General features: G+C 43.8%; 1 protein-coding gene across 4 annotated transcripts; it reads left to right on the forward strand.

Moving 5' to 3' along the window:
- Nucleotides 1–1,420: 1,420 nt before the first annotated feature.
- On the forward strand, nucleotides 1,421–22,562 carry LOC124041770 (receptor-interacting serine/threonine-protein kinase 1-like). Of its 4 annotated transcripts, XM_046359765.1 has the most exons (11): nucleotides 2,268–2,485; nucleotides 2,837–3,031; nucleotides 3,830–3,986; nucleotides 4,206–4,343; nucleotides 7,264–7,507; nucleotides 13,029–13,178; nucleotides 15,181–15,257; nucleotides 15,603–15,678; nucleotides 18,909–19,613; nucleotides 19,786–19,938; nucleotides 21,152–22,562. In XM_046359765.1, the coding sequence occupies exons 2-11, from the start codon at nucleotides 2,874–2,876 to the stop codon at nucleotides 21,445–21,447; spliced, it is 2,154 nt and encodes a 717-aa protein (XP_046215721.1). In that variant the 5' UTR covers nucleotides 2,268–2,485; nucleotides 2,837–2,873; the 3' UTR covers nucleotides 21,448–22,562. The 4 variants fall into 4 exon arrangements, with proteins under 4 accessions (XP_046215723.1, XP_046215722.1, XP_046215721.1 ...); XM_046359767.1 differs by lacking the exons at nucleotides 2,268–2,485; nucleotides 2,837–3,031 and adding an exon at nucleotides 1,421–1,559; XM_046359766.1 differs by having other exon boundaries at nucleotides 2,266–3,031; nucleotides 19,789–19,938.
- Nucleotides 22,563–23,260: the final 698 nt, after the last annotated feature.

The raw sequence follows: 23,260 nt of genomic DNA on the forward strand, positions 1-23,260 counted from the left end.
GTCAGCAAGGGGCATGCTTGAAAAAACAGTGTCACTAAAATGTTGTTTCAGTATGTCAAAGATGGGACTCGGGCCTTTAGATAAATCAATGGAGGGATTGCTGCGTATGCCAACTTTAACAACATCGCGGTCCCTTCCCATAAGCCTGCCCATAACCTCAACTGCTTGGTCCATCACAGACACGCCCCTCTTACGCATGTAAACCATGGCCATATCCTCCCACTCATGCACTGTGCACTTTTCAGAGCCATCCCCCCGAAAATACACCGGTTCCCTGATATCAGACTTCAATACCAGGTTCAGGCCTGACACATCCATACCCCTCTAGCTGCATACACTCCCCATAACATTGTCCCCAACATGTCCAGCAATTGCCTTTGACTCCAAACAGGAGGCAATGTTCTCCCCAATGGAATGACCGATCTGCTGTACTATGTCTGCTATGAAATCCATGGAGACCTCCCCACTCCCTGTATTTGGCAAACCTCTTTCATACACATCCTTGGGCGTGTCCATGGATAAACTATCATCAAAACCCTCCAGTTTGGGCATAGGTGTAGAAGTAACTGGAATTTTGGCTGAACCCCTACCCACAGATGGTGACAGATTAAATGACAGGAAATCCCTACCTCTCCCAACACCTTCCATTTTAACAATGGGAAATCAACACCCTAATGAAAATGTAAACAGCAAAACATGTATAAATATATCACCTAAATCTCACCTATATCTAGTACACTGGTAAAACTCACCCTACTTATATCAGATATACATCAGAATTGCAAATAAACAAGTAACACAAATCCAACGAAGGATGATCCGATCCAGAAGAACGGTCACGGCACCACTGTATCAGTACTCTTCTGGCGTTGTGTACATCAGTCATCGACACGGAACTCCAATATGTAGCACCAATCATGTAGCTTTATTCTGATAAGAACGACACAAGATTGCACGTCATGCAATGCCCGTCTCACCATCCAACTCTGCACTCACGCACTGTACAAAATATATGAACCCCCCCCACCAGACACAGTAAGTTGCTAGCTAATACTGGCGTGAATTCTCTACAACAAAATGCACAACAAATATTCTCCAAAAACCCCTGCATCTTATGTGTGATGTTTGAATAACATTTACGAACTATTTGATATAAATTGTACATTTAAATCATCACTTGAGAGCATAAAATCACTTTTGACGTACGGTGCTTTGCAACCAACAACTTACCGCTGGTTTGGTGCTTGTTCACTGGGACGATTCTAATTGGAACATCCCCCCTCGTAAGCAAGCTACGCAAACCAGCCAATAAGATGCCATGTTGAGTAGGTGAAGGCAAGACAAACTCAAACCAAAAACCCATTGGCTTAACAATAAAGTGGCAAGGGGAATCACCAATATAACCCTGTTACACTTATCCAACAATGCATTAAGAAGTTATTAAGAAAAATAAATAAACATAAGTGTTAAGACTCATACTGTGGTACTCTATAGCTGAGCCTGTGTAGGGATGTGTTTTGGATTGGTCTGTGACCAGGGAAGAAGAGTCGAAGTGAGAGGTACTGTATTGTATACTCTGCCCAAAATCTGTCCACAAAAATAAGCACACGTAGTGTGGAATTTTTGTACGGAGGGCAATGAGAGGGTGTCGAATTTGGTCAACAAAAAATGTAATTGCTAATTTGCTACATGAGTCTTATTTGATCGAATAGAAGTTTAGAAGTTGGTTAAGTTGTCATGAATGCACTGATATAAGTGGTCGAACGTGGCATTTAGGCATCTTTGAAAAAACTACTTTACATAGTATAATATGTATATATTATTGATACTTCGTTTTATTAGTTGTAGCAGTAGGTTTCATTCGTCGTAAGCCTATTAGTAGTTGTAAAACTTTTTTAATGCTGTTACTATTATTTCATTGTTATTTTTAGACAGTAGTTGGCATATTATTGTTACTATGTAAACGTTTTAGCATGGACCTTGCCATTGAGGGCGTCCACCATTTTAAGGTATTCCTACGAATGGGAGCACTGAAGAAAATTGACTACTTTAAAATGGAGAAAGCCTCAATGGCACTGCCTATTCTGTCACAGACTCTAAAATGGCACAGATACAACGATACATTCTCTAACTATCTCAATGGCCTGTTGTTCACATGTGTATCTGCCCTCACAATGGCTAGAATGGTTACACATCTCACCTCCCACCCGCCTTCCATTTCCGAGGACATGTATTTCCATTGTCATTTTAATTTACAATATTTGTTATGACTGAAGGGTTGGGATGTGTTTTGTTTATGGATGTGTCTATTTTTGTATGTCGTTTTCCACCTTTTCCCCGCAATGGATTTTTTTCTCTCGTTCACTATCCTTTCTAGTTGGTGGCGGTAATGCACCAACAACATTGAATGCCAACCGCCCTTAAACCCCGTCGAAGAAGAAAAAGCGAGTTTGACAAATCCCGGAACTATCCGCGGAGTGCGAAAGTAGGATATTTCTCTATAATTTACAGTTTTGTCCAACATTTTTTTATCATAGTGCATACATATGCATAACCTATTTACATCGAATGTTAAACGATATGCGGGCTTCATTTTGTGTACTTTAGAATTTGACAACATTGTCGTTAAATGTGTTGAAGTTAACGTTACAGTCGTGGATTTCTGACTAACGTAACGTTTCACTTCCAGATTCAGTTCTGTATTTCGATTCAACGCCGCTTAATCTCATTAGTCTACTGCTCATTTCGTTCTGAAATCAACTATTGATACTTTTACATAATGAGATATTGCGCTTTATTATTAACAATGTATGCGCTGGTATAATCTCAATGCTAGAGGGACATACCGAGGTCGGACCAGGTAGACAGCCACCATGGCTGCAGTGCAGGACTCTATCTACATGAAATCCTCTGACCTTATCAAAAAGGAGCCTCTGGACTACGGCGGCTTCGGTACCGTGTACCTGTGCTATCATAAAACCCTCGGTCAGGTGGTTCTGAAGAGCGTCTACACCGGGCCACCGCGCAATGAGTGAGTAGAGGGCCATGGTGGGGATTCCCCAGTGTCCATGACCAGTGTTGTGACTGTCACGCTCCAAAAGTATATTTTTCTATGCTATCCATGAAGTAAAGTTTGTTTCATAATATTTTATTTTTAGTTAGATAAAAATATATAAATGTTTGAATGATATGCTACTTACTCGCATGGTTTAACATAACTTTTAAATCAGGGATTCCCCTTTCAGCATTTGGGAACATCCCGCGCCACGTCTATTTCTATGCGCCCAGCATTGTTCAAGACACAAACTGTTCACACACCTCTTGTTGGTGGAGAGAATTGTGCAGGTTTCAAGTTTATTTCCTGCAATTCTACACATTTTGTTATGTGGTGCAAAGAAAATGTTGCAGTTTTAATGCGAATTGTCTTGCAAATCTATACATTTTGCCATGTCTAATGTGTATTTGTGTTGGGATAGTTATAAATAGCTCTCTTAAGGTATGTAATGACTAACGTGACAAGAGGAACTGATGATGCTCTACCCAATTTCGAAATGAAAAACGAACGGGCGTGCCCCACATTTTGGTAACCACTGTTTTAGATCATGTTTTATGAGTTCACACAGAAAAAGAACCAGTCCAATGGGTAGGCTACACTTCTCCATTCCTGTGACACAAATGATGAGAAAAACAGAGAAAATGGGTGTCTGTAGTGTGTATAGTGCTCAAGTAGCGTACAGTTAGCTTAGTTATTACATAGTAATACATCTCCAAATTAACACATTTTTCAAACTGGTAATCTTGACCAAGCCTTCCTCCCTGTCTTCCCCAGGGGCAATAAGCAGTCCCTGCTAGAAGAGGGCAGCCTGATGACCAGACTGAACCATGAGCGGGTGGTCAGGCTGCTGGGGGTGATCCTGGAGGATGGGGACTACTCTCTGGTCATGGAGCTCCTCCCTAAAGGCAACCTGCTGGCCATGCTGGACCAGGTGAGAGGAGATCACAACAAAAACAATGACAACTACATTAACAACAATATCTAATTTAGTCTACAGTGTCACTATAAGTTAGTTCCTGAACTCACAGGCTAGCCTCCTTCCTCGCTGCAGAGGTGGGAGGTCTCTGCATCACACTTTGGTCTGTGTAATATCAACAAGCTGTTTTCTCTTTGGGATAACAACTTTTATACATTCCTGTCTTTTCTCCAGGTTTCTGTGCCGATATCTATCAAGGGCAGGATCATATTGGAGATTCTGGAGGGGATGGTGTACCTGATGAAGAACCGTGTCATACACAAGGATCTCAAACCAGAAAACATACTGGTGGACAACGATTTTCATATTAAGGTACAGCACACACTGTATAATATATGTCGTGACTAGACTTTAACATTAACTTGAAGACTGTTATCTAATTAACTATGTTTAATTGTTGCCCAATTCAATTAATCATGTAACTAACTCATTGGGATCTGGGGCACCACGAGAGCGGTTCTTTAAAGAGTTACCATCTCCCGAATTAAACTCTAAAAGGTCTTTCCCAGTCACATCTATAACCAGTCAACGTATTAATCACAACCTTGTATCATATCATCATTCTGAACAGTCGTCACCTCCTTGCATCTGCAAAAACTGGAGTCTTAATTATGATTCAATACTACACAAATTGGTTTAATTATTTATTTACCTGCTAATTAAGTGGGAACACAGAATAAACATACACACACTGCACCGGTTATTGACTGGAGACGTAATACGCTGAAAACGTATCCCTAGCGGAATGACAACAACATGGATGCTGGTTAAAAAAGAGAGGGAGAGGGACAGAGACACTTAACGTGGCTACATTCAGAAACTATTCTCACATACAATAACCATATACTTTGCACAATAACCGCTGCCCGCTTGGAGCAAGAAATCAGGATTGCATTTACGTGAAATGCCTGGGTTCGCCGGGGATCTTTCGGTGAACGGGGCAGCCTTGGAAAGGGGGTTGGGCCTTTTCTCGGGTCGCTGATTGTCCGAAATGGTTCCAACAACTCTTCTACTATTGGGGTTCTTTGTAGTTGTCACGTATCCGGTGACTTGTCATGTAGTCCTGAGCAGTTGATTTTCCTTCCATTCGCTCTTGAAGATGCTTCTTTTGAAGATAAGCTGCCATTTGAGGACTTGTGAGGTGTCTGTTTCTCAAACTAGACACTCTATGTACTTGTGCTCTTGCTCAGTTGTGCACCGGGGCCTCCCTCTCCTCTTTTTAGTTTGTGCTGTTCTGTGAAGGGAGTAGTACACAGCGTCGTACTAGTTCTTCAGTTTCTTGGCAATGTCTTGCATGGAATAGCCTTCTTTTCTCAGAACAAGAATAGACTGACGAGTTTCAGAAGAAGGTTATTTGTTTCTGGACATTTTGAGCCTGTAATCGAACCCACAAATGCTGATGCTCCAGATACTCAACTAGTCTAAAGAAGGCCAGTTTTATTGCTTCTTTAATCAGAACAACAGTTTTCAGCTGTGCTAACATAATTGCAAAAGGTTTTTCTAACGATCATTAGCCTTTTAAAATTATGAACTTGGATTAGCTAACGCAACGGTTAGGACATCTACTTTGTACATGACACAAGTCATTTTTCCAACAATTGTTTACAGGCAGATTATTTTACTTATAATTCACTGTATCACATTTCCAGTGGGTCAGAAGTTTACATACACTAAGTTGACTGTGCCTTTAAATAACTTGGAAAATTCCAGAAAATTATGTCATGGCTTTAGAAGCTTCAGATAGGCTAATTGATATCGTTTGAGTCAATTGGAGATATACCTGTGGATGTATTTCAAGGCCTACCTTCAAACTCAGTGCCTCTTTGCTTGACATCATGGGAAAATCAAAAGAAATCAGCCAAGACCATTTTTTGTAGACCTCAAACAATAGTACGCGAGTATAAACACCATGGGACCACACAGCCGTCATACTGCTCAGGAAGGAGACGCGTTCTGTCTCCTAGAGATGAACATACTTTGGTGCGAGAAGTGCAAATCAATCCCAGAACAACAGCAAAGGACCTTGTGAAGATGCTAGAGGAAACCGGTACAAATGTATCTATATCCACAGTAAAACAAGTCCTATATCGACATAACCTGAAAGGCCGCTCAGCAAGGAAGCCACTGCTCCAAAACCCCCCCAAAAAAACAGACTACAGTTTGCAACTTCACGTGGGGACAAAGATTGTACTTTTTGGAGAAATGTCCTCTGGTCTGATGAAACAAAAATAGAACTGTTTGGCCATAATGTCCATCATATGTGTTTGGGGGAGGCTTGCAAGCCGAAGAACACCATCCCAACCGTGAAGCACGGGGGTGGCAGCATCATGTTGTGGTGGTGCTTTGCTGCAGGAGGGACTGGTGCACTTCACAAAATAGATGGCATCATGAGGGAAGAAAATGATGTGAAGCAACATCTCAAGACATCAGTCAAGAAGTTAAACCTGGTCGCAAATGGGTCTTCCAAATGGGCAATGACCCCAAACATACTTCCAAAGTTGTGTCAAAATGGCTTAAAGACAACAAAGTCAAGGTATTAGAGTGGCCGTCACAAAGCCCTGACCTCAATCCTATAGAACATTTGTGGGCAGAAATAAAAAAAATGTGTGCGAGCAAGGAGGCCTACATTCCTGACTCAGTTACACCAGCTCTGTCAGGAGGAATGGGCCAAAATTCACGCAATTTATTGTGGGAAGCTTGTGGAAGGCTACCCGAGACGTTTGACCCAAGTGAAACAATTTAAAGGAAATGCTACCAAATACTAATTGAGTGTATGTGAACTTCTGACCCAAAGGGAATGTGATGGAAGAAGTAAAAGCTGAAATAAATCATTATCTCTACTAATATTCTGACATTTCACATTCTTAAAATAAAGTGGTGATCCTAGCTGACCTAAGACGGGGAATTTCTACTCGGATTAAATGTCAGGAATTGTGAAACACTGAGTTCCATTGTATTTGGCTACGGTGTAAGTAAACTTCCGACTTCAACTGTATGTAGATAATCCATTAACAACGTTAAGAATGTCTACATTGTATTTCTGATAAATTTGATGTTCTTTTAATGGACAAAAAAATACGCTTTTCTTTAAGAAACAAGGACATTTCTAGGTGACTCCAAACTTTTGAATGGTAGTGTATGTGTATGAGTATGGATCCAGTGTGAAATCCATATATGCGTGTGCGTAATGCATGTACATGTATGAATATGCATATCTGTAAATGTGCTCTAGATTGCAGACCTGGGCCTGGCCACCTGTCAGACGTGGAGCAGACTGACTAAGGAGGAGTCTCGCAGGCAGAGCCGGCTAGGACGTATGGGGGCTGGAGGAGGGGGGGCCAGGGCAGCTGGTACTCTGTGTTACATGGCTCCAGAGCACCTTGACAGCATCCATACACTCTCCTCTGAGAAGTCTGACATCTATAGCTTCGCTATTGTCATCTGGGTCATCCTCACTGCCAGGGAGCCCTTTGAAAGTGAGTGTTGCTCATTCAGTCTACAGAGGCCTGTTGGGGTTATAGTAATCGGATGTGATTTCAGCCATATACAGTGAATTCCAAAAGTGTTGGGACAGTGACAATTTTGTTGTTGTTTCGGCTCTTCTCCAGCACTTTGGATTTGAAGTGATACAATGACTATGAGGTTAAAGTGCAGACTGTCAGCTTTAATTTGAGGGTATTTTCATGCATATTGTAACGCTTCTCGTTGGTGGAAGGAGAGGAGGACCAAAATGCAGGGTGGTAAGTGTTTGTCATTTTTTAATTGAACAAACTGAACACTACACAAAATAACAATGAAGAGAAAACGAAACAGTTCTGCCAGGTGAACAAACACTAAACAGAAATTAAACACCCACAACCAAAATGGGGAAAACAGGCTACCTAAGTACGATTCTCAATCAGAGACAACGAACGACACTTGCCTCTGATTAAAAAAAATACTAGGCCAAACACATAGAAATATAACCTAGAAAAAATAACATAGACTACCCACCCCAACTCACGCCCTGACCAACCTAACACAAAGACATAAAAAAGGACCTACGGTCAGAACGTGACAGTACCACCCCCCCCCAAAGGTGCGGACTCCTGGGTGGGCATCTGTCCTCGGTGGCGCGGGACGTGGACCCCACTCCACCATAGTCTTTGCCCGCTTAAGTGGCGCCTTTGGATCGGCGACCCTCGCTGCCATCCTCAGACTGGGGACCCTTGCAGCGGGCCCGAATAGATGGGAGACTCCGGCCGCGCCGTAGTGAAGGGTGACTCCGGCCGCGCCGTAGTGAAGGGCGACTCCGGCCGCGCCGTAGTGAAGGGCGACTCCGGCCGCGCCGTAGTGAAGGGCGACTCCGGCCGCGCCGTAGTGAAGGGCGACTCCGGCCGCGCCGTAGTGAAGGGCGACTCCGGCCGCGCCGTAGTGAAGGGCGACTCCGGCAGCGCCGTAGTGAAGGGCGACTCCGGCAGCGCCGTAGTGAAGGGCGACTCCGGCAGCGCCGTAGTGAAGGGCGACTCCGGCAGCGCCGTAGTGAAGGGCGACTCCGGCAGCGCCGTAGTGAAGGGCGACTCCGGCCGCGCCGTAGTGAAGGGCGACTCCGGCAGCGCCGTAGTGAAGGGCGACTCCGGCAGCGCCGTAGTGAAGGGCGACTCCGGCAGCGCCGTAGTGAAGGGCGACTCCGGCAGCTGCTCCGGCAGCTCCTGGCTGACGGGCGGCTCCGGCAGCTCCTGGCTGACGGGCGGCTCCTGGCTGACGGGCGGCTCCGGCAGCTCCTGACTGACGGGCGGCTCCGGCAGCTCCTGACTGACGGGCGGCTCTTGACTGACGGGCGGCTCCTGACTGATGGGCAGCTCCGGCGGCTCCTGACTGACGGGCGGCTCTGGCAGCTCAGGACAGACGGGCGGCTCTGGCAGCTCAGGACAGACGGGCGGCTCTGGCCTGGAGAGAGAACCTGGAGGGAGGAGATGGAGAGACTGTGTGGGGCTGCCACAGGACCCACCAGGCTGGCGAGACCTACAGGAGGCCTGGTGTGTGGAGGAGGCACCAGATGGACCGGTCTGTGGGGGAGCTCTGGTGCGCAGCCTTGGCACCACTCCTCCAGGCTGGATGACCACTTTAGCCCGGACCATCCAGAGTGCAGGCACAGGTTGAACCGAGCTGTGGTGGAGCTCTGGAGATTTGGTGCATACTACTCGCAACTCTCTTAGGCTCAATGTCCACATTCGCCTGCATTAACTGTCCTGTAGTCCATCCCAGCCTTGTGCAGGTCTACAATTTTATCGCTGGTGTCCTTACACAGCTGTCTGGTCTTGGCCATTGTGGAGAGGTTGGAGTCTGTTTGATTGAGTGTGTGGACAGTTGTCTTTTGTACAGGTAATGAGTTCAAACAGGTGCAGTTAATACAGGTAATGAGTGGAGAACAGGAGGGATTCTTAAAGAAAAACTAACAGGTCTGTGAGAGCCGGAATTCTTACTGGTTGGTAGGTGATCAAATACTTGTCATGCAATAAAATGCAAATGATTTACTTAGAAATCATACAATGTGATTTTCTGAATTTTTGTTTCAGATTCCATTTCTCACAGTTGAAGTGTACCTATGATAAAAATTACAGACCTCTACATGCTTTGTAAGTAGGAAAACCTGCAAAATCGGCAGTGTATCAAATACTGGTTCTCCCCACTGTATATCCTGAGGCTGCAAGCTGGGGATTTTAACAAAGCAAATTTGAGGAAAAGGCTGCCTAAATTCTATCAGCATATCGACTGCAGTACTCACGCTGCTAAAACACTCAACCACTGTTACTCCAACTTCCGGGATGCATACAAGGCCCTCCCTCTCCCTCCTTTCGGCAAATCTGACCACGACTCCATTTTGCTCCTCCCTTCCTATAGGCAGAAACTCAAACAAGAAGTACCCGTGCTAAGGACTATGCACCGCTGATCTGATCAATCGGAATCCGCACTTTAAGATTGTTTTGATCATGCGGATTGGGATATGTTCTGGGTAGCTTCCGATAATAATTTTGACTAATACACTGAGACGGTGACTGAGTTTATCAGGAAGTGTCAGGAGATGTTGTACCCACTGTGACTATTAAAACCTACCCTAACCAGAAAACATGTATAGATGGCTGCATTCACAGATAACTGAAAGCGCGAACCACCGCATTTAACCATGGCAAGGCGACTGGGAATATGACAGAATACAAACGGAGTAGTCATTCCCTCCACAATGTAATCAAACAGGAAAAACTTCAGTATTAGAGACAAGGTGGAGTTGCAATTCAACGGCTTAGACACGAAACATATGTTGGCAGGGTCTAGACAATCACAGACTACAAAAGGAAAACCAGCCACGTCGCGGTCACACCGACATCTTGCTTCCGGACAAGCTAAACACCTTCTTTGACCGCTTTGAGGATAACACAGTGCCACCGACGCGGCCAGATACCAAGGACTCTGGGCTGTCCTTCTTCGTGGCCGACGTGAGTAAGACATTTAAACGTGTTAACCCTCGCAAGGCTGCCAGCCCAGACTCCATCCCTAGCTGTGTCCTCAGAGAATGCACAGACCAGCTAGCTGGTGTGTTTACGGACATATTCAATCTCTCCCTATCCCAGTCTGCTGTCCCCACATGCTTCAAGATGACCACCATTGTTCCGGTACCCAAGAATATAAAGGTAACTGAACTAAATGACTATCGCCCCATTGCACTCACTTTTGTCATCATGAAGTGCTTTGAGAGACTATTCCAGGATTGTATCACTCCCACCTTACCTGACACCCTAGACCCGCTTCAATTTTCTTAATGCCCCAATAGGGCCATAGACGATGCTATCGCCATCACACTGCCCTATCCCACCTGGACAAGAGGAATACCTATGTAAAAATGCTGTTCATTGACTATAGCTCAGCATTCAACACCATAGTACAGCATCCAACACCATAGTACCCTCCAAGCTTGAGGCTCTGGGTCTGAACCTCACCCTGTACAATTGGGTCCTGGACTTCCTGACGGGCCACCTCCAGATGGTAAAGGTAGGAAACAGCACCTCCACTTTGCTGATCCTCAACACTGGGGCCCCACAAGGGTGCGTGCTCAGCCACCTCCTGTACTCATTGTTCATCCATTACTGTGTATCACTCCCTGGTACGGCAACTGTACCGCCCGCAATCGCAGGGCTCTCTAGAGGGTGGTGCGGTCTGCGCAACGCATCACCGGAGGGAAAACTACCTGCCCTCCAGGACACCTACAGCACCCTATGTCAAGAAGATCATCAAGGACAACAACCATTCGAGCCACTGCCTGTACACGCCGCTATCATCCAGAAAGCAAGGTCAGTAGTCAGTACAGGTGCATCAAAACGGGGACCAAGAAACTGAAAAGCAGCTTCTATCTCAAGGCTATCGTTCTGTTAAATAGCCATCACTAGCACAGAGAGGCTGCTGCCTATACACACAGACTTGAAATCATTGCCCACTTTAATAAATGGAACACTAGTCACTTTAATAATGTCACTTTAATATTGTTTACATATCTTGCATTACTCATCTCACATGTACATTCTGCATTTTATACTATTCAACTGTATGTTAGTCTATGCTCCTCTGACATTGCTCGTCCATATATTGATATATTCTAAATGCCATTCCTTTCCTTAGATTTGTGTATGTTTTGGTTTATGTTGTGAAATTGAGGCATTCTTTTGTGACTGCTGAATACTAACTATCAATCACTTAGATCATGTGTTTTCAAGTAGAGATACCTTGAGAAGCAACAGCTGCTCTCTATATCACCTCACGATTGTGCATTCTTCTCTCTTCTGTAGCAGGCGTAAAAGAAACACAGACCGGACATGTAGATGCGCAATGGATTATGGTCATTGTAGTTAATTACCACATTGTATGCATCAAACAAGAATATTGGTCTGTTGGAAACTACATCTCCCTACTACATCTCACAGTTCAGTTTTAATCTGATTTATCTCTAGAGAAACTGTATTGAACTCACAGAAAAAAACTCTGAATGAAATGGAATTAAAATAATTGAACCGACTTCAGTCAGTTAGTTTAAAAATGGAAAAATAACTTAAATGTTGGCTAATCGCTCATGGGCGAACCGTTTAGAAATTACAGCACTTCTTGTACATAGTCCCCCAAAGTATTGAGACAAATTCACTTATGTGTATTAAAGTGGTAGAGAGTTAAGTATTTGGTCCCATATTCATAGCACGCAATGACTACACAAAGTTTGTGACTACAACTTTGCTGGATGCATTTTCTGTTTGTTTTGGTTGTGTTTCAGATGATTTTTTTCCAAATAGGAATGAATGGTAAATAATGCATTATCCTGAATGGACCGTGAATAATGATGAGTGAGAAAGTTAGAGACACACAAATATCATACCCCCAAGACATGCTAACCTCTACCATTACAATAACGGGAGGTTAGAATGTTTTTGGGGCGGTTGATATTTGTGCATCGGTAACTATCTCACTCTAGAAACATTATATTTTTATTTACAATAAGTAATTACACAAGACATTATTTACCATACATTTCTATTGGGCACAAAAATATGAAACACAACCAAAACAAACAGCACATGCATCCAACAAATTTGTAGAGTCACAAGCTTGATGTTTTCATTGCGTGCTGTGAATATGGGACCAAATATTTAACTTTTTACTACTTTAATACACAACTTAATTTGTCCCAATTTTGGACCCCTAAAATGGGGGAATATGTTCAAAAAGTGCAGTAATTTCACCTGATATGGATGAAAATACCCTCAAATTAAAGCTGTCAGTTTGCACTTTAACCCCATAGTAATTATATCATTTCAAATCCAAAGTGCTGGAGTACAGATCCAAAACAACAAAAACTGTGCTGGCTCAATACTTTTGGAGACCACTGTAGTTTATAGTAAACATTTTATGAATGTTTTCAGCTTTCAAATGCCTGTACAGATGCACTGAATTCATTTTGGACTACTGTATTTTCAGATGCTCGGAGTGAGGACCATATCTGCCAGTGTGTCCGTAAAGGCGATCGTCCGAATGAATACCTCATCCCTGGTGATACTCCTGTAGAGATCATAGAGCTAATGAAGAGTTGCTGGCATCAGGATCCACAATGGCGGCCAACATTCAGAGGTGTGTGTGCATATGTGTGGTGAGATTGAGGTACAGGTATTTCAAATCATGTATTACAGTTTACGCACAATGGCAATCAATCAAATTGTATTTGTATAGCACTTTTTACAAAGTAATATCACGGCACAATTCACGAAACCCAGACCTAAATAGCAAGTTCAGGGCAACAGGAGCTTGATATAACTATTTAGGGGGGTGAAGAAGAAACCTTGAGAGGAACCAGACCCTTCAGGGGTCCCCATACACCTGTGACTAACTAGATTTACACTACCGTTCAAAAGTTTGGGGTCACTTAGAAATGGTCTTGTTTTTGAAAGAAAAGCTATTTTTTTGTCCATTAAAGTAACATCAAATTGATCAGAAATACAGTGTAGACATTTGTAAATGACTATTGTAGCTGGAAACGACAGATTTTTTAAATGGAATATCTACATAGGTGTACAGAGGCCCATTATATGAACCATCAATCCTGTGTTCCAATGGCACGTTGTGTTAGTTAATCCAAGCTTATACTTTTTAAAGGCGAATTGATCATTATAAAACCCTTTTGCAATTATGTTAGTGTAACAGTATAGACTTTACGTCCGTCCCCTCGCCCTGACCTGGGCGCGAACCATGGACGCTCTGCACACGTCAACAGTCACCCTCGAAACATCGTTACCCATCGCTCCACAAAAGCCGCGGCCCTTGCAGAGCAAGGGAAACCACTACTTCAAGGTCTCAGAGCAAGTGACGTCACCGATTGAAACGCCACTAGCGCGCACCACCGCTAACTAGCTAGCAATTTCACACCGGCTACATTAGCACAGCTGAAAACTGTTGTTCTAAATAAAGAAGCAATAAAACTGACCTTCTTTACACAAGTTGAGTATCTGGAGCATCAGCATTTGTGGGTTCGATTACAGGCTCAAAATGGCCAGTAACAAATAACTTTCTTCTGAACTTCGTCAGCCTATTCTTGTTCTGAGAAATGAAGGCTATTCCATGCAAGAAATTTCCAAAGAAACTGAAGATCTCATACAACACTGTGTACTACTCCCTTCACAGAACAGCACAAACTTTCTCTAACCAGAATAGAAAGAGGAGTGGGAGGCCCCGGTGCACAACTGAACAAGACGACAAATACTTTAGTGTCTAGTTTGAGAAATAGACTCCTCACAAGTCCTCAACTGGCAGCTTCATTAAATAGTACCCGCAAAACACCCGTCTCAACATCAGCAGTGAAGAGGCGACTCCTGGATGTTCCTCTGTCCAGTATCTGTGTTCTTTTGCGCATCTTAATCATTTATTTTTATTGGCCAGTCTGAGATATGGCTTTTTCTTTGCAACTCTGCCTAGAAGACCAACAATCCGGAGTCGCCTCTTCACTGCTGATTCCAGCTACAATATTCATTTACAACATTACCAATGTTTACACTGTATTTATGATCAATTTGATGTTATTTTAATGGACAAACAATTAGCTCTTCTTTCAAAAACAAGGACATTTCTAAGTGACCCCAAACTTTTGAACGTGTGTGTGTGTGTGTGTGTGTGTGTGTGTGTGTGTGTGTGTGTGTGTGTGTGTGTGTGTGTGTGTGTGTGTGTGTGTGTGTGTGTGTGCGTACACAGACGTGTACAGACGTGGTATTAAAAGGTGTATTACAGAGCATTTGCAACTTGTACATTCCAACACGAGTTCTAAACAAGTGCAATATTAAACCAATATGCTGCGTCATCATCACAAGTCAACATTGGACCTAATGGATAAATGAGTACTTCAACGAGCATCAATTTTTTAAAATTAAAATTTAAATTTTTTACCTTTATTTACCTAGGCAAGTCGGTTAAGAACAAATTCTTATTTTCAATGACGGCCTAGGAACAGTGGGTTAACTGCCTGTTCAGGGGCATTCAAGTCAATTCAAGTGATCCCTTGGTATTCACGAGTCTAATACACACTATGTGGCTATGTTAGTAATATGACTGCTCTAATTGCTTTCTCTCTCTTTTTCTCGACAAGAGGGCTACAACTTCTTCCTACCCGTCTACAGGGAGAAGTTGGAGCCAGATGTAGAAAGGGACTCACTTGGTCTCAGAGTAAGTTGATTGCGTGAACAAGGTCATGAGTACATAATTTAATTAACCAAGTGTTTCACAAAACATTGTCGAAACAAATACAGTAACTTAGTGAAAGATATGACTGTAAGTCGCTTTGGATAAAAGCGTCTGCTAAATGGCATATATTATTATATTATTATATTGATGGGTTCATTGTTTGTGGCGATTCACAAAGTGTTTGTTAACTCTTGAAAACACTATCACCTCTGTGAGTGTGTGATTACCTCATTATATTACCACAATATTACCTCATCTATCATAAAAGATCCATAACGCATTTTAAACTATGTTATGCGTCGTGTGATCTGTTTCATTGGCATGTAGGACTTGTATGAGGGGCCTGAGGAGCTGGTGGAGAAGATGAAATCTTTATCGATGCCTCCTGAGAGCCTTACAGCAGGTGAGTGGTCTGAGCACCACGGGAGGCGGGCTTCCTTTATAGCTTTCCGCCTTACAACTCCAGACTGCTCGCTTCCTCTTTATAGTTGTTGGACTTCAGTGCAGCTTTTGACATTATCAATCATAGTCTGCTGCTGGAAAAACGTAAGGGTTATAGCTTTACACCCCCTGCTATAATGTGGATAAATAGTTACTTGTCTAACAGAACACAGAGGGTAGAATCAGGAATTCCCCAGGGAAGCTTTTTAGGCCCCTTGCTTTTTTCAATCTTTACTAATGACATGCCACTGGTTTTGAGTAAGGCAAGTGTGTATATGTATGCAGATGACTCAACACTATACACGTCAGATACTACAGCGATTGAAATAACTGGGACACTTAACAAAGAGTTCAGACAGCCATGCATAGATACCCCACAAACCACCAGAAGTCTCTTCACAGTCCCCAAGTCCAGAACAGACTATGGGAGGCACACAGTACTTCATAGAGCCATGACTACATGAGCTCATGGGCTCTCATGAAGTGTTTGGATTACATTTGCATTGATGTCAGATTGTTTAGAGCAGTGGTCCCGTACCCCTTAAAACATTCAACCTCCAGCTGCGTATCCCCTCTAACACCAGGGTCAGCGCACTCTCAAATGTTGTTTTTTGCCATCATTGTAAGCCTGCCACACACACACTATACAATACATTTAGTAAACATAAGAATGAGTGAGTTTTTGTCACAACCCGGCTCGTGGGAAGTGACAAAGTGCTCTTATAGGACCAGGGCACAAATAATAATAATCAATAATTTTGCTTTTGATTTAGCTATCTTACATATAAAACTTCATTTGGTCATCGAAAATTGTGAATAACTCACCGCAGGTTAATGAGAAGGGTGTGCTTGCACTTAACTCTGTTATGGTGTGTTGTATTGGAGAGAGTCTGTCTTAAATCATTTTCCACACACAGTCTGTGCCTGTATTTAGTTTTCATGCTAGTGAGGGGCAAGGATCCACTCTCACATAGGTACGTGGTTGCAAAGGGCATCAGTGTCTTAACAGTGCGATTTGCCAAGGCAGGATACTCTTTCCAGATATCTGGCAGTGGCTTCTGATAAAATGTAATTTTCACAGAACCGCTTGTTACAATCTTGATGAGGCTCTCTTGTTCAAATATCGGTAAGTGGACTGTAGGCAGGGCGTGAAAAGGATAATGAATCCAGTTGTTTGTGTCATCCGTTTTAGGAAAGTACCTGTGTTATTCCGCACCCAACTCACTCAGGTGCTTCGCTATATCACATTTGACATTGTCCGTAAACTTGAGTTCATTTGCACACAAAAAAATCATACAATGATGGAAAGACCTGTGTGTTGTCCTTGTTAATGCAGACAGAGAAGCGCGCCAACTTCTTAATCATAGCCTCAATTTTGTCCAGCACATTGAATATAGTTGCAGAGAGTCCCTGTAATCCTAGATTCAGATCATTCAGGTGAGAAAAAACATTACCCAGAAAGGCCAGTCGTGTGAGAAACTCGTCATCATGCAAGTGGTCAGACAAGATAAAATTATGGTCAGTAAAAGAGAACTTTAAGCTCGTCTCTCAATTTTAAAAAAACATGTCAATACTTTACCCCTTGATAACCAATGCACTTATGTATGTTGTAAAAGCGTTACATGGTCGCTGCCCATATTGTTGCATAGTGCAGAAAATACACAAGAGTTCAGGGACCTTGCTTTAACAAAGTTAACCATTTTAACTGTAGTGTCCAAAACGTCTTTCAAGCTGTCAGGCATTCCCTTGGCAGCAAGAGCCTCTCGGTGGATGCTGCAGTGTACCCAAGTGGCGTCGGGGGGAAAGTGCTTGCACGCGCGATACCACTCCACTATGTCTCCCTGTCATGGCTTTTGCGGAATCAGTACAGATACCAACACATTTTGACCACCAAAGTCCATTTGATGTCACAAAACTGTCCAGTACTTTAAAAATATCCTCTCCTCTTGTCCTGTGTTTCCAGAAGAGGATTTCTTCTTTAATTGACCCCCTCATAAACGTAACGGACATATACCAGGAGCTGTGCCAGGCCCGCCACGTCTGTTGACTCACCCAGCTGTAACGCATAGAATTCACTGGCTTGTATGCGAATCAGTAATTGTTTCAAAACATCTCCTTCCATGTCACTGATGCATCGTGAAACAGTTTTGTTCATTGAAGGCATTGTCTATATAGTTTTTTTGGCCTTTCCCCCCAGCATTGGCCCAGACATATCTGCGGCAGAAGGAATAATGAAGTCCTCCACAATAGTATGTGGCTTGCCTGTCCTAGCCACTCCGTAGCTCACCATATAATACTTTTCTAGCCCCTTCTTATTAATGGTATCTGTTGCTTTTAAATGTCTTAACTACCCAAAAGTCATCTTAATTCTCGCTCAAAAAAACTCCCTTGGCTTATTCTTCAAATTGGCATGTAATGTTTCTAAACGTCCCTGTCTTTTTTTCGGTGCTTTCCTGGGTAAGGGGGCAGTAGCTCTTCGGCTGCATCAGATTCACAACTGTCAGTGTCCATGTTAGCTGGGCTAACAACAAATGTAGAATTGCTGATGCTAGCATTGGATGTGCTCATGGAAGCAGAACAACTTGTGTCATCGCCAGGTGCAGGTGTAGTACTGCCTGTAGTAGAGCTGGTATGTGTCTCTATGGACGTGGGCCTTACTTTTTTAAACCATTTATCCATTTTCGAGCAAACTGAATGAGCAGCAGCTACGTTTGGCTAGATACGGAACGTTAGTGGAATTCCCGTGAGAGAGTAACTGTTAATGTGATTGATGTTAATTATTTGACTAGGCTACCTGTATTTGACATTGTGTTGTTATTTCGCTGAACACTAGATGGTTTGATTTTATTTTCTGGCAGTGAAACAAGGCTACTCAGGCGAGAGAAAAAAACTCACCCAAATGTATTGCCCCATTGGACATTTTTTATGAACTGTTTGAAAATGTGAAGAAAAAAATATGGATGGAATTCGACTGCACTCATGACTCTTGACCGCCACTGTGGCGGTAATGCGGTCACTGTAACAGCCCTAACTAAGACCTGAACTTGATATCTTTGCCCGTATTTAGTTTTTTCGTTCAAATCTCTCATTCTCACCAATAAACAATTTATACGACGTTAAGAGGTCATGCACATGGATCTCAATTTAGAATTCATCTTTTAAAAATGAACCCTCTACCTCTTCTCACTATAGACCGGCCAGCTCCCTTGCTGAGCTCAGACAGTGCTGGGGCTGTCCGTATAGAAGCTGGTCCAGTGGAGGCCAGCATTGAGGACCTGAACCTCTTCCTTCCCTGTGAGCCCTCCCTAATCCAGCCAGATGCCCGGGCCCATGGCCCCATCAGCACCCCCTCGGGTATGGAGCTCAAACTGGTCAGCAGTTCGAGGTCAAACCTGGAGGTCAAATTAGCCCAGGAGTACGAGTACCACAAATTTGGCAGCTACTGCCGGATGGACCAGCCAGACTTCAGCCCCTACCCTCACCCTGCCACCCCACAGCGCCTCTCCTCACAGGACCTCACTTCCACCAGAGGCCTCCCAGACCTCAGGCCCCCTCAGCCCCCAGTGTCCTCTGTCCAGTCTTGGACCAAAACCCAGGCCGTCCAGCCCAGCAGCGTGGAGGTAGACCCCCTCCTTCATCTCTCTGACCTTTACGAGGCTACGGCCCCCTCCGGTACCACCACACCAAGACACCAGCTGTCAAGCCACATCCCTGAGTCCACCAGCAGCCCATCTCTGAGCCAGGGCAAGTACTCCCCCCAGCAGCAATATCCCTACGCCCAGTATGACCGCCACCAGTCCTGGCCAGCCTACCCAGTGCCAGAGTCAGCTGCCCCAGACCTCACTGCAGGGCTGCGCCTGAACTCAGGTGCCAAGGTTGGACTTTCACAAGACCCAGGTAAGGATGATGCACAAAGATTACAGTGCTTGATACTAGTATCACCATTACTACAGCTAGTCTACAGCTGATGTAGATTCCACAGTAAACATGACAGCTATCTAGCAATTCCATCAGGAAGGCATTTATGAGAAACGTTGCATTTGTGTGTACATGTGCGTGTGTGTTGCAGCAGGCCTATTTATCCAGAACGCCAGTGGGATCCAGATAGGCAGCAACAACACACTCAGCATCAGGGGTCATGAGTCATACAGCAGCTCAGCCAGCTCTCTCTCCAACGGGCCCAACTCACTCTCTCTGCTCAAAGAAAACCTGCAGATGTACGGTAAGAGTAGACTATATCCTGCAAAGAGGAGCCTACTTCCTGAAAATAGACATCAGCTTCCTATTTGTCTATGTCATATTTTCTACTGGTCACAGATTTTGCATTTGGCCACAATAGAGGGGTTCTATGCTATCTGGTTCAGGAAGGGAACCACAAAATGTACCATAAAACCATTCATCTATGCATTGTTTGTTTACAAATTTAAACTGAACAACATTATTAACGCAACATGTAAAGTCTGAGTCCCATGTTTCATGAGCTGAGTAAAAGATCCCAGAAATGTTCCATATGCACAAAAAGCTTATTTCTATCAAATGATGTGCACAAATATGTTTACATCCCTGTTAGTGAGCATTTCTCCTTTGCCAAAATAATCCATCGACCTGACAGCTGTGGCATATCAAGAATCTGATTAAACAGCATGATCATTACACAGGTGCATCTTGTGCTGGCCACGATAAAAGGCCACTCTAAAATGTGCAGTTTTGTCACACAACACAATGCCACAGATGTCTCAAGTTTTGAGGAAGTGTGCAATTGGCATGTTGACTGAAGGAATGTCCAGCAGAACTATTCCCAGAGAATGTAATATTTATTTCTCAACCATAAGCTGCCTCCAACGTTGTTTTAGAGAATTTGGCAGTATGTCCAATCGGCCTCACAACCGCTGACCCATGGTGCGTGTGGTCGAGTGGTTTGCTAATGTCAACATTGTGAATAGAGTGCCTCATGGTGGTGGTGGGGTTATAGTATGGGCAGGCTTAAGCTACGGACAACGAACACAATTGCATTTTATCGATGGCAATTTGAATGCGCAAAAAATACAGTGATGAGATCCTGTTGCCCATTAGAGGCCCATTTTTTATGAGGTATCTGTGACTAACAGATGCATATCTGTATTCCCAGTTGTGAAATCCATAGATTAGTGCCGAATGAATTTATTTACATTGATTGATTTCCTCATATGAACTGTAACTCAGTAAAATCTTTCATGTTCGTTTATATTTTTGTTCAGTATATATTTGGGGTTATAATTTGGTTGGATAGTTAAACTAAGACCATGGGGAATTTATAAATGATATTATTCAACAGTCAATGGGTATGTATCATTAATTGACAGTAAATTTATCAAAAACCCTTGTTAATATCACAGAAAAGGGCTTTAACTTTCATGTTATACAATATGTTATGTTGGGTCCTTTCCCGTGTTCAGAGGACCAGGCAGTGACGGAGGAGCACCTGGATCTCCTGAGAGATAACATCGGGAAGGACTGGAAGCGCTGCGCCCGTCGTCTGGGCCTGAGCGAGGTGGAGGTGGAGACCATCGACCATGACTACCAACGTGACGGGCTGCCTGAAAAGGTGCACCAGATGCTGGAGCGCTGGAGGATGAAGGAGGGCTGTGTGGGCTGCACCGTGGGCCGGCTCTGCAGAGCCCTGGAGAACTGTGTTAAAGTCGACCTGTTGAAGAGGCTTCTGCACTCCAGCGGGACCAACAGTTCTCTGTAGGTACAGTAGCCTGTATCAACTGTATTCAATTCCCCCTATACCAGAGGGGTTACTATTGACTCCAGCCCCCCACCCTCACCCTTACATTCCTACCAACCAGTGTAACGTGTAATGATTGTCAGTTGAGTTGTTAGTATTGACTTTGAACTACTTACTTACTGTAAGGTAGTCTGGCTGTAATTTTCTTGCCATATGATATGGATATGAGTGTAGCAGCCCAAATACACCATTCCAATCTTTGGGAAATCTGCAGTTGCTTCATCCATTTTTGGACTTAAGTTAACCATATATACCCATTTGATTATTGAAGGAAGAACTTATAAATACCTCATGAGTTTACTTCAACTCTTGTGCCACATCAGAGCCCTATAGTACAAATCAGGTTTGAGGAGTTGGCGAGGCAACCTTGGTCAAATCCTCGGGATAATCGGCAACAGATTTTTATCCTGAATGAAGAGGGCAGCAGGGTAGCCTAGTGGTTAGAGCGTTGGACTAGTAACTGAAAGGTTGCAAGTTCAAATCCCTGAGCTGACAAGGTACAAATCTGTCATTCTGCCCCTGAACAGGCAGTTAACTCACTGTTCCTAGGCCGTCATTGAAAATAAGAATTTGTTCTTAACTGACTTGCCTGGTTAAATAAAGGTAAAATAAATACAATAAAAAATGATAGCATTTGCTTTGCAAACTTGTGATTGTATTTTCACATTTGCAACAGCCGCAACCATAAACATACAGTGCATTTGGAAAGTATTCAGAACCCTTGACTTTGTCCACATTTTGTTACGTAGCCTAGTGGTTAGAGCGTTGGACTAGTAACCGGAAAGTTGCAAGTTCAAACCCCCGAGCTGACAAGGTACAAATCTGTCGTTCTGCCCTGACCAGGCAGTTAACCCACTGTTCTAAAATAGAAATATATCCTCACCAATCTACACACCACATTTACATTAGTATTTAGACCCTTTACTGAGTATTTTCTTGAATCACCTTCACCAGCGATTACAGCCTTGAGTCTTGTCGGGTATGACACTACAAGCTTGGCACACCTCTATTTGAGGAATTTCTCCCATTCTTCTCTGCAGATCCTCTCAAGCTCTGTCAGGTTGGATGGGTAGTGTCCCTGCACAGCTATTTTCAGGTCTCTCCAGAGATGTTTGATCGGGTTCAAGTCCGGGCTCTGGCTCGGCCACTCAAGGACATTCAGAGACTTGTCCCGAAGCCACTCCTGCATTGTCTTGGCTTTGTGCTTGGGGTCGTTGTCCTGTTGGAAAGTGAACCTTCGCCCCAGTCTGGGGTCCTGAGCGCTCTGGAGCAGGTTTTCATCAAGGATCTCTTTGCTCCGTTCATCTTTCACACGACGCTTACTAGTCTCCCAGTCCCTGCCACTGAAAAACATCACCACAGCATGATGCTGCCACCACCATACTTCACAGTAAGGATGGTGCCAAGTTTCCTCCCGACGTGACACTTGGCATTCAGGCCAAATAGTTCAATATTGGTTACATCAGTCTAGAGAATCTTGTTTCTCATGGTCTAAGACCTTTAGGTGCCTTTTGTCAAATTCCAAGCGGGCTGTTGTGTGCCTTTTACTGAGGAGTGGCTTCCGTCTGGCCACCTTACCATAAATGCCTGATTGGTGGAATGCTGGATGGTTGTCCTTCTGGTAGGTTCTCCCATCTCCACAATCGGGTTCTTGTTCACCTCCCTGATCAAGACCCTTCTTCCACGATTTCTCAGTTTGGCCGGGCGGCCAGCTCTAAGAAGAGTCTTGGTGGTTCCAAACTTCTTCCATTTAAGAATGATAGAGGCCACTGTG

The sequence above is a fragment of the Oncorhynchus gorbuscha genome, linkage group LG08 (assembly GCF_021184085.1).
Source record: "Oncorhynchus gorbuscha isolate QuinsamMale2020 ecotype Even-year linkage group LG08, OgorEven_v1.0, whole genome shotgun sequence".
Taxonomy (NCBI): domain Eukaryota; kingdom Metazoa; phylum Chordata; class Actinopteri; order Salmoniformes; family Salmonidae; genus Oncorhynchus; species Oncorhynchus gorbuscha.

Excerpts from the sequence above, each read along its gene's own strand:
- LOC124041770 (XM_046359764.1), top strand. The coding sequence starts at position 2,874 with ATGGCTGCAGTGCAGGACTCTATCTACATGAAATCCTCTGACCTTATC. Across the intron at positions 3,032-3,829 it reads ACCGGGCCACCGCGCAATGA|GGGCAATAAGCAGTCCCTGC; the intron begins GTGAGTAGAGGG and ends TGTCTTCCCCAG. Across the intron at positions 3,987-4,205 it reads TGCTGGCCATGCTGGACCAG|GTTTCTGTGCCGATATCTAT; the intron begins GTGAGAGGAGAT and ends TCTTTTCTCCAG.